This window comes from Phoenix dactylifera, unplaced genomic scaffold, assembly GCF_009389715.1.
Source record: "Phoenix dactylifera cultivar Barhee BC4 unplaced genomic scaffold, palm_55x_up_171113_PBpolish2nd_filt_p 000577F, whole genome shotgun sequence".
In the NCBI taxonomy this organism is placed as follows: domain Eukaryota; kingdom Viridiplantae; phylum Streptophyta; class Magnoliopsida; order Arecales; family Arecaceae; genus Phoenix; species Phoenix dactylifera.
The window spans coordinates 303455-315751 of NW_024067979.1; the positions used below are offsets into that span (position 1 = coordinate 303455).

At 37.8% G+C, this 12297-nt stretch overlaps 1 protein-coding gene and 1 long non-coding RNA gene across 2 annotated transcripts; both read right to left on the reverse strand.

Moving 5' to 3' along the window:
* Positions 1-4170: 4170 nt before the first annotated feature.
* Positions 4171-5232, reverse strand: LOC120106606. Its single transcript, XR_005508709.1, has 2 exons — positions 4740-5232; positions 4171-4629 (listed from the first exon to the last, which is right to left on the reverse strand). It is a non-coding gene; the product is annotated as an uncharacterized LOC120106606 (long non-coding RNA).
* Positions 5233-5861: 629 nt separating this feature from the next.
* LOC120106594 (MADS-box protein EJ2-like) lies at positions 5862-9018 on the reverse strand. Its single transcript, XM_039119563.1, has 5 exons — positions 8906-9018; positions 7546-7607; positions 7299-7398; positions 6050-6091; positions 5862-5930 (listed from the first exon to the last, which is right to left on the reverse strand). Exons 1-5 carry the CDS (start codon positions 8981-8983, stop codon positions 5862-5864), a joined length of 351 nt encoding a protein of 116 aa, XP_038975491.1. The 5' UTR covers positions 8984-9018.
* Between the last annotated feature and the right edge of the window lie 3279 nt (positions 9019-12297).

Genomic DNA, 12297 nt, shown 5'->3' on the forward strand with positions numbered 1-12297 from the left:
GAGGTACTTTTTGTGGGGCAAAACCGTAAGGGGTGGCTCCTGCCTCGAGGCATATCGTTAAACGAACTCAGGTGTGGTCTACGATCTTCAGAACGGACAATACCTCGTGGAGGACACAGCTCGCTTTCCCGCTCGCGCTCGGTTGGGACTGTGCTGTTGCTCGGGTCAGCTCGGCAACAGATGGCGCGCCAGGTAGGGGCCCCGATCGGCACAGGACCTTCCCACTAGGGAGGCTGTGTTGTAGGGGTTTTCGAATTTAGTCCCACATCGACTGAGTAGCGAAAATATTTGTGTCTTATAATGGGGGGCTCAAAGCCTTTCCTAACGAGGCGTCTTTTGTGGGGCAAAACCGTGAGGGGTGGCTCCCGCCTCGAGGCATATCGTTAAGCGAACTCAGGTGTGGTCTACGATCCCTAGAGCGGACAATACCTCATGGGGGACACAGCTCGCTTTCCCGCTCGCGCTCGGTTGGGACTGTGCTGTTGCTCAGGTAAGCCCGGCAACAGATGGCGCGCCAGGTAGGGGCCTCGATCGGCACAGGACCTTCCCGCTAGGGGGCTATGTTGTAGGGGTTCCCGAATTTAGTCCCACATAGAGCGAGTAGCAGAAAAGTCTGTGTCTTATAATGGGGGGCTTAAAGCCTTTCCTCACGAGGTGCCTTTTGTGGGCCAAAACCGTGAGGGTGGCTCCCGCCTCGAGGCATATCGCTAAGCGAACTCAGGTATGGTCTACGATCCTCAGAGCGGAAAATACCTCATAGGGGACACAGCTCGCTTTCCCGCTCGTGCTCGGTTGGGACTGTGCTGTTGCTCGGGTCAGCCCGGCAACAGTTGTGATTCACCAAACCTCATGTATTGCTAGGGCCAGTGTCCCACATATAATATTGTGGCCCCGATGCATCATGTCTATCTTGCAATACATGGATGACCTTAGACAACAAATTTGAGAGGATCAAAACTTGATAAGATCTGTTGGTCGGTTTCTGTCCTCCCAAAACATCCATGGGGATGGAGTTTGGGTTTAACTTGAGAAGGAGACATATATTTATCAAAAAAGAGAAAAAAAAAGCTAAATACCCCCAAAGTATCATCGAAGGTTAGACGAAAACACCATCAAAACTTGTCGAAAGAACACTGGTGCACTTTTTCATGATCATAAATTTTAGGTGGATTTTCCCACAAACTGAGGCTACAACAAAATGCTTCATTAAGTGTGCAAAGAGCATTATTTCAAAGGATAACACCTTATCATTTTTCCCTATGCTATACAACTTCACAACGGTAGGGTAGCATTGGGCCAGGTCCAGGTCATATATGCATCATGTTTGCATTTTTTTGCTTCAGCCTTGGAGTTTTGTACATTTTTTATGGGTCAATCCAAGTTCTTTTCTACATGCAGATGGATAAATTCATGTCCCCTTTGAGAAGGACGGGGAACACCTACTTTTCTTTTTAATCCCTTCCTTTTGGTTGGAGTTCATATCAACTTGATACTTGAGGAGGCAAAGCTCACAGGGTAGGCTAGAATCTGATTCTCATCTGCTGTCCATATGAGTCAGTTTCCTTGACTAAGCTTTTCAGAATCTACAAACATCACTGGTCCAATGGAATCGATCTTTGTTCCTCTAAATCATCTAGGCAAGAAGGAGCCCTTATTGTAACGTTTTATTCACCACTTGTGGGAAAAATAGAAAAACTTCACCAGATAAAGCAGCTGGTTGATTAGCTTGACAAAATTATTGGAGGTTGGTGCCAATGAGCAGGGTTTGAATCAAAAAAAGAAAAGCCAAAAAAGGTTGCTTAGATTATGCTGACTCTTAACCGAGATCAATGATTCAGACTCCAACTTGAACTCGATAAAATTTAGAAATTGTTTGGCAGTCAGGAGAGGTTTTGGTGCATAAAGGCTCATGAGATGATCAGAGATATTAATTTTTATCTTATTCGAGAAGGGAATTGCAGATCCCCTCAACAAAGACTAAATAATTGCAGTTAAGGACTTAAGCTTTTATCTCATAATCCATTAACATTCCACTAACATTTGTTTATTAGCCTAATATCAGCTCTCCACATTTTTCATCAAAACTTAGACCGAGAATGACAGTATTTTCTTGAAGTCTAGTTCAATATAACACATATGGGAACGTTGATGTGGACATGCGGTAAAAGTAGAAAAGATTCAAGGAGCACTAGATATTGCACCTATTAAATTGATTTGCTTAACCTAATATCTAAAAAGCTTAGGCCTGGTTAGCATTGCCAGATTAGCGTAGCTCGATTAGCTATATGCAGCATAATTCTTGCAGCCAAGTCCATGCAAATCGCAAGGCCTCGTTGGGTGCCAATTGTCGAACCAGATAGATGGCGACAGGTCAATACAATATGTCCAATTTGATTGCTTTGGACTCAACCCAAGTTTATAATTTGGGTTCTCATCTCTTACAAGTTAGATGAGAGTTACTATTAAAAAAATCCATATGTTTCGGAAGGCGACCAGAGCTGCAGATTGGGATGCTTTCTTTGCTGCCCACCATTCAGGAAAGATTTTTAGACTGAGCTCGATTCTATTTTTTTTTTTTCTTTATGTCGCCTTCTTTCTCCTGATGCTGAGAGTAGTGTTCATGCTATGCTGATATAAACTACTGTTGTACCCAAAAAAAAAAAAAAACACTCACACCTCTCACTTGTCCTAAGCCACATACTTAGGAAGAGGAGGAAGAAAAGTGTGGTCAACGAGAAAACAGAGAAATACCTCATGTTTGATTGAAGTTTTCAAAGGACAGATAGAAGAAAGTAATTTTTCTATGAGAATAAAATTTGTACATCTTATTTTATGGAAAAGAAAAAATGCATGTGAGACGTAGGAAAGCGCTTTCTCTTTTAAATAAAATAGAGTAAGATCTTTTCTTTATTAAGGGCATAACAGGTATTTTATATAACTTTCTCATGAAAATATATGCTTAACTAAATATAAGCTAGCCATGTTTCTGTGGTTAACCAAATATGAAAAAACCATTTTTTTTAGCATTATATATCTGGGCTTGAACTTTTCAAGAAAAATACTCTAGCCAGAGAAATTCTTCCTTCGGGCCAAACTAGTCCACCATGACCAACCCAAAAATTCTGAAGCCCAAAGGGTAAGAGGCGATGTGCTTGGCCCACATATCCAAATATTGGGCCTGGATTGCGGTCCAACGAAATCACCTACCCTTTCAGGCTATGTTCTTGACTCCTGGGGTAAACGCTGCAGGCTAGTAGGACACTAATATGAAACATCATTGGTTTTTATGCTCGATATTTCTGAGATAATGAAGAAACAATTGAAACTTAAGAAAATAAAAAAAACATATTCTACAATTTATGAATTTTTTAATAATAAACGTGCAAATCCAGGTTTCTAACAAAATGAACCTATATGTTACTGATCTTCCCATGTTGAGATTGAAAAAGATATTAACATGTTCTACTTTTTGAACAGGATCACCTATCTGAAATTTGAAACATATGGCCGTACAAGGCACCCAATATCAACATCATTTTGATTTGAGAATTCCTATATATAACCTAAGTAATCTTTCAGCTGTCCACAGATTTTCCAGTTAAAGACCTGAAAAAAAAGTTTTTTTTTTTTTTTTGCTATCATCCCATAACAAGGAACATTTGTTATAAACAGGATTTTGGTATAGAGCTTGGATTGGTGAACATGCTGAACAGTGAATTTATCTCAGGATCCACTAAATCCACGAGAATATATGAGAATCGGGTTACTAAAGTTGAGGATTCCCGGAAGAATTCAGATATCCTTGTCGACAGATAATCTCTTGCATGATATTTGGGCAGAAGAGAGTAAATTAAGAATGCTAAGTTCTAGGTTCAAGCAATGGCACAAAATAAGAGAAATACAAGGAAAAGATCACAACCTATTCAAAAAACTAAGAGGGATTAAAGCAAGTGTTTGACCTTAATTTAAACAAGCTGTCCATGCCAAAGAAAATAGGTTATAAAAGATATCACATCATCATATCACCATTACAAGCTCTTACAGGTTATACTCTGGAACAAGACACAATGGAGCCGCTGGGAGTGCTAGACACATCCATTAACTAACATAAGCAACATATACGATCCCATAGATTGCTCAGAATGTTTCATTAGAGACAGTAAAAAATTATTCATAATGTATCTTATTAATTTCTATATAATATTATTTCAATACAAACTGTTGTACCATTCCACATTCATCTAGCAACATATTTTGGTTCACTTTACAGATACAAAGACTCAAGATCTATTATTATCATAAGTATCTGATTAACTTCTATATAATATTATTCAGTACAAACTATTGTACCATTCCACATTCATCTAGCAACATATTTTGGTTCACTTTACAGATACAAAGACTCAAGATCTATTATTATCATATCTTCATATGAGACTTTTTAGGGAAAGGAACATCAGAGTAAATATAAAAACAGGAAGGAAGAATTGATCAGGTAGCATTTTCAGCTGTAGAGGTAGAAAGTTTTCAAGTTCCAGAACTCGTCAAATCCACCAGGGAAAGTACCCATTAACATTCTGGGTGGCGGCGGCTTCAGTGTTCAATTGATCTATACAAACTGGATGGTATCTGCACATATAAGATCATCCATCATGCAATTAGCAAACCAAGTAATGGGTAAATGTACTGGGTTTAGTCTGCCAAAAAGATCTACTGTGTTTAACAAGAATGAGTGTTACCCAATTTGCAGAGAAGGTTCACATCCCCAGGGGTTGAAAGAATCCCTGCGATTGAGGAGGTTCACGACCACATGGGCATTCCCCACATCATTTGCTCCATTTTGCCATGAAAGTTGGAGGGGATTATTTGTACCTTCTTCCAGCTTCCCATGAAAAAGATCAAGATTATAAAGTGACTTGGATTACCCCTTTGGAGCTCGGATTTTTTGTGTAAGAGAATGATAGCAAGAGAGCAGCAGGTTATCTACAAGCAACATCTTGTTTCATCCTAAATGACAGACTCTCAAGGTAAAAGCCAAATGTTGCACACAGAGAGTAAAAGCCAAATGTTGCACACAGAGAGAGAGAGAGAGAATCTTGCATTGAGAAGATGGATTACCTACAAGAAACTTTAGGCAGCCAAGATTAAAGGAACAAAGAAAGAAAAAGATGGTGATTTGAAAATTGTTGGGGAAGCAAAAGGTAAGAACACTGACCTGAGTTATCAGATGACTCTAAAGCTTCCAGATTATTAGTGTTTTTAACTGTTTATACTAACTAAAAGCGTGATGGCATATCAAAAAGGTGAAGAAAGAGATACTCCCAGAAGATACTGCTTTTTAAGCTTGCCATGACAGTAGAAGTATTCCATACTTTTGCGTGCCTCTCAAAAGGAATGAGGATCATCCATTATCCATCCAAGAGAACAGTAATCTTTTTGTCAACACTTAACAATGTCAAAGGAGTACAATTATAAGAAGACCATCCTTATGCATCTGTTCTTATTAAAGAAGCATCAGTTGAGGTCTACATGGACTCTTGGCAACAATTGCTCCTCACCCTAACCTCACAAAAATGAAATGCATTGACTAATTTATTTCATCTAGTTAATTCTTTATTGCTTTGTTTACTTGTATGCGTTTATTTTTTTCTCGATATCTATATCGTCTGCGATTCTATGTAATAATTATTTTTTCAAAAATTTCAGAAATTTTGTTCTCTTTAAACTTATATCGCATTGCACATGTCTCTGGAGTATCAACAAAAATAAGGGATACTATCTGTGCAGTGGATGGCAAGCTCAGTAACTAATCAAGGATGGGCAATATTTGGGACATAATGGTTGTTTGGCAAGAATATGCATTAGTTATCAATTTGATGAATTATGATACCTTTCTTCTCAAGTTTGTTAGCTTCCTGCAACATTTGTTCCTGCATGAAGATAAATTTTGTTGACTCAAAGTATAAGGAAAAGAAAGAAAAGACAAGAAAGAAAGAAAGTGCTGGCAAGCAGAAACTGAGTCAAGGTTAAAGGTGCCCAAGGAAGTTACCTTGCGCTTAACATCACATAGCTGATCAAGCATTAATTGGGTCTGCAAATGTTTAGGGAACATGTTCAGAATCATAAACATCATTTGGACTGAAAAAAAAACAGAAATCTACATGCATATCTAAACATAATTTTGGCTCTTCCAGTCCCTGTTGCGGACATCAGTAAAAAACAGCAAAATATCGTTAGAACTCTTTTGCAAGTACATGTTATATCAAGGAAAGCGAAGTACAGTAGTGCATGTTATACGAGAAGCTATATTCCGCCTGCATTCCTTTAAACGCAGAAAAAGGAAAGCAAAGGGAGAAGATGAAAAAAGCCTTCAACAAGGTGTTCCGGCAATTTTTGTTCCTTTTCATGAAGACTATATTGTAAATACATTCAACTATAGGTCATCTAGGATTGCAAGCCTTTCTACTGAAAAATAATATCACAATAATAGAGATATAAAAATCCTAATTACAAAATCATCAAAAATAACAGTTCAGGGTGGACAGCACCACGTAGGACCCTGGACCTGTTCCAAAGAAATGGAGGGTTGGGATTTATTCGAATCCCGACGTAGTTAGGATCTTGCACTAGAATTCCCTTCAATTTACTACCGTAAGTTCTGCTCAAAAGTGACTAAATATCCTATTTAAACAGCACAGAAGCTTTAATAGTGTCAAAAATTTCTGATGACCAAGTCACACATACAAAGTGAAGGAATTGCAATTTCTAATAACTAAGTAAAAAATTCATTACGGTGCACCTTCATATGGAAATTACCTACATAGGACTGTTTTGATAACCCAGGATATAAGACTTAAAAAATGCTTGCAAACAAATAACAACAAACCCATTCATCTAAGGGTTTCCCATATTTTTTACTTTTCATTTCATGTATACAGGTCACAAGAACACATAATAATGATCATGGATATAAAGATTTTAGGGCCAAAAGACCATGTACGATGAGTTTCCCTGAACATCAAATGCCACGAGGAAGGGATCAAGAACTAAATCATCAAAGTGAATGAACCATTACATTTTTCATTTATCATGACCCTCTTCTCATTACCTTATCGCTATTCCTTCTATGTAAATATTGCAATATAAAAAGTTGCCAATAGCCTTTTGACAAAAATAAATAATTTATCATAAATCAAATCCTAATACTAGTGAATACAATATACAAGACAATCGCATTTTGTTTAACTTTTTAGCTATTTATAGACGTACTAGAAATTAAACAAAATTCATAAAATAACCTTTGTTGATCTGATGTGCTTCAGAGATATCTCTATTTGATTGTCAAGTTGCTCGAGATCCTTTACACTTAATGGACCAAGGTCTTCACCAAGAAGATTTCTAAAACATCATGGTTAAAATTACGATTACAATCTCTATACATGACAAGCAGAATGTATGCACGGTTATTCAGATTACAGAACTACAACTAGCATGGAACGGAAGGGAGGGCAAAGACTTCACCAAAATATATGTTCAAAAGACTACCTTTGAGAACGCTGTAGAAATTCAACTCTAGCTTTCAGCTTCAAATATTCATGATAACTGTTCTGCTTCGGAACAGAGAAATAGTACCTAGTCAGCAATCATAAGCCAAGGATAGATGCAATTTCTCTAAAAATATGTATATCAAACCAACTTGAAGTTCCAGCGTACATGATATAACGTATTCTTGAAGAAAAACAGAAATAAATTACAGAACTAGTAATAAATTGTATAAATTGTCTATCAACATAATTTAACATCATATATATATTCTCTTAAGATATTTACACTCAACAAATTACATGCTGCCACTGCAATAGGGCAGCAATTGTCAATGTCATTTAAACATATCCGGATCAACCAAACAGCAAGACATAGTAAACAGATATATCACATATGTAGACATACTTATAGAGGTATTGTAGAGCCTTTACAGTAATTTTCTGCTAAGTTACAATAACATTTCTATCATGTTAAACAACGAAATTTCACATTCATCGAAGAAACAGATGGGATCGGCAAGGATGAGGCAAGAAAGATCATATCCAGAAACATAACCGTGAGATATATAAAGTGGTCATGACAAATTGAGGCATATTATGGAACATAAATCACAACAGATACAGGGTCCTTCTTTATATACAATGTGTTGAGTGATTGTTGATTTGAAATAAGCTTAACTCAGTCTATGATAGAAAAATAAAGTCATCAAATAGTACTAAATGTTATCTGGCCATGTATCAATTACCTCTTTCATCTACGTATATTTAAATGTTGTAGAACTTATCACTTTATTATTTCAGATAAATAAATGTTACTGCTGAGAAGATTTTCCCTTCTCCACAATGAAGCTGTATGGCAATTTCTTCTTTACTGGTGATAAAAGAAAATTATGGAGCAATCCAAGCTGTTGACTGATAAGATCATTGGTTTTGTTATTTTACCTTTAGAGTGAACTTCATATAAAATCTTTTTACTGTTCAGAAAACCCTTGAGTCTGTACAAGAGAAAAAATCCATGGATTCTTCAAAAACTCCTAGAATATCCGGAATGCATCAAATATTTGGGAAATTTTTCTCCACATAATTTATCAAAATATTCAGCATATATCAGAAACAAAAAAAGTCCAACAAAATCTTCATCACTTTAAATCTTGAAATGCCATACTCTTATTACGAGAATATATGGATGCAGCTTTTCTCGTAAGTGCTAATTATCAAACATATAAAAAAAAGGACGTACTAAAAGGTACATTAAACAAACCAAGTAATTGTACATTGTCAAGTATGAACTGGAAGGGTCATACATCTACATGGATATTTATATTGACCTGTCCACAAAGTTTATAAATTGACAGAACTACCTGTGTCTCCTTTGGAGGAACTATTGCGTCTGATGCATTATAGCTGCACTTCTGGTACCTCTCAATTGTCTCGAGCATACTGCATGATGGTAGAAACTGAATTCAATTAACACTAAGGTTTACATGAAAACTATAAGCACAAAGGCAAAACACAACATAAAAGATATCATGCATGGAACAAACTGACCACAGGGCTGAAAAATCTAATAAAAACAAACAAGATAGTAGAGAAATTACTCTAGCAAATTTGGAACTTGTGAAGGGGAATTCCAATGATGAGATGATAAACGTTTGACTGGCGCTGTAATAGTGGTTTGATAAATAAAGTTTGAAGTGCACACTGCTTTCTTAGGGAACTAATAATTATAAAAAATCAGCAGCCAAACGAGGCAGAAAGCATCTGAAAATTTGTATGGTAGCAAAGAGAAACAACTGAGGAGAAAAAACAATTGTACACGATCCAATTCTGAAGGATTTAAAAGAACACTTCATTGCCACCATCATATATTTGATTGTCATTTGCCTCTTGCTAATAATCCTTAATGCATGCATGCCACAAGTGTTCAAAGTTTGTCCCCTTGTACTTAAAAGCAAAATGGAATACATAATCTAACCATATGATTAGCGTGCTGATGAAGATGCCCAGATATAAGTCTTAAGAATAACCGGTGCAGGGATGCCAATTATATACTGATACTGACCATTTAACCAAAAGACTAAAATGGCTTTGTGAGGAAAACTATAACAAAATAAATTAAAAAATGACACAGTTTTGGTTTGATCTGACTTATAATAAACAAGCCTTGTCCCATCTGGATGATCTAGCTTCATGAATCAAGGTATGACCCATTAAAGTATGAGAATATTTTGTGATGAGCAATGCTGGGGGAGTTGCCCGTTTTGTGCCCAAAAAATTCTTCCTGCTACGTTGCATGAGAGGATTGGTGTAACTTGTAATATAAGGCCTCTCATGTTCTAGTGCAGGTCCCAGAGTCCCAATTATAGCCCAAGAATATAGTTAAGGTACTCCTGAATTTCGAACCAAGACCTCCATGCCCTATTTACCATCCTTGTCTCTATGCATTCTAGAAGATAGATTTTCTTCGATCCTTTATTTCATCCCAACATCCTCACCAACAGGATCGTCAACAGCTTACTTATACTCAAAATTATGCTTACTTATTTCGGTCCCAGTCCCAGTTATAGCCCAAGAATATAGGTAAGGTACTCTGAACCAAGACCTCCATGGCCTCTTTACCATCCTTGTCTCTATACATTCTAGAAGATAGATTTTCTTCGATCCTTTATTTCATCCAACATCCTCACCAACAGGATCATCAACAGCTTACTTATACTCAAAATTATGCTTACTTATTAAGAGTTCCTTGTTTGAAGTACGAAATTTCTTGACACAATTAAAGCACTAAAATCTCATTAGTATGACTTGACTTCTTGTAACAATGCTGGACCTTATCCAAAAAAAGCTAGCTGAAAGTGATATATAGATTCATTAGCTCTGCATAAATATCCAAGATCTATCTAGTATATAGCCGATGTAGGACTAAACATATGGCTATATGGTCCTCACATACTCTCCTCCCCACCCCGCATTTAACTGCTAGCATCCTAGCTAAGCTAAGAGTCCAAATTCAGTCAAATCCAATCACAAGTACCACAAATCCAATCACAAATATCACAATCATTCCGTGGTCAACCTAAATGGCGCCACTATAATGTCTCATAGTCTATATGAGCCATAGGCTGAATCCACTATGATACCATTTGCAACAACTTAGGATCTTACCCAAAAGCTAATGAAGCTTGAGCACTATAGTTTCATAAGGATTTGACCTATGAGGTATATCCTTTTTGAATTATGGATAAGGACCAAGTCTTGAGATATTGTACCATCCCATATATCAAGATTCAGCAGAGCAATCATTTTGAGATGGAGGCTACCCTTAACATTTTGAAGGCCCCAAAAATATTAATTTTGAGGATAAATTTTTTTTTGATGGAAGACTGTGAGGCCCATACTTGACTCGTTCGGTCGGTCAATCAAGTCGACTTGGCGATCTTGTCAAGTTAAAGCTTGAATTCCTAGCCAAGCAAGATCACTACTTGGCCAAGCTAGGAGGCTGAAACCTCCACCGGAGTGACACAGCCACAATTGCGATCTCTAAGAGGACATGGGCCTGACACCGTGCATGTAATGACTAGCGAGGGCAAAGAAAAATGCCTAAAACCCTCACCCTATTCCCTCTATTTTTCTCCTCCTCTCCCCATTGGCTCCTCCCCTATGGATGTTCGAAATGTTGGGTGCTCGTTGAAACCTACCGTTTGGTTGGTGATAGATCCCGAGGCGATCTCAATGACCCTATTTCAAGGCAAGGCAACCTATTGTGCTCCCTTGTCTCAAAGATCTAAAATTGTTCGGACCTCTTCCTTCGACCATCTCCCCTCCCTGCTAGAGCATGTGCCAAAGGCATCCATGCCAGATCTTGCCGTCTACCGAGTGGTCAACTCGAGCAATTCCCCAATAGTCCTATTTCACGACCGAGACCCTAGTTCAGTGGCCATAGATCCAACCTTTCTCTAGTTTTGAGAGGCTTGGACCTCTCTCTCGTTGGTCTTCATCTCTTCTCCTCAATGTCAACTAATCGCCGGCATGCATACTAGACTTTGTCGCTTGATCGGTGGCCGACCGAGCTTTACAACAACGGATCCTTTTTTTTTATGTTTCTCCCCTTTGGCCACCTGATCCAGTTGGTTGCTGCCATAGTCGGTCCCCAGATTCTACCACCGTTGTGTCACATTTGAGTTTGGCTCCTCTTCTCACTCACTCTCCCCCTTTCTCTCCTTCTTCCTCTTCTATCAATAAAATAGACGACCCTCTTCCCCTCTCTCTGTCTTTCACCCTTCTCTCTTTGATGCTAGTTTTTTTCTTAGTTTCTTGCGAGGGCCTTCTGCCAGCTGCTCTCCATTTGGAGTCGATGAATCAGGCCATTAACATCTTTGGCCATGCCACCCCTACTTATATCTGACTCGTGCCCTTGATCTAGTTGGTTGTCACTTTATCTAAATTGATTTAGGGATGCTGGACACTGCCACCTAGCTAGCCTTATCTCAAATTTGAATAAATTTGGGGACAATAGGCATCTGCACCTGACTAACTTTAATCCTTCTACTTCTCCCATACTCTATTTCCTCCTTAATCCAATGATCTTAATTTTTGTAAGGGTGTGATTATTCGGACAAGGAGCGGTCTAGCATGGGTTCTATACTCGAATCTTGATCCTAATCTCTTCATTTAATTAATTTTGAAAAAATTCATTTGAATTAGGTAAGGCTAAGGAAAATGTTTTATATAGACTATTTTAAATAGCATGTTT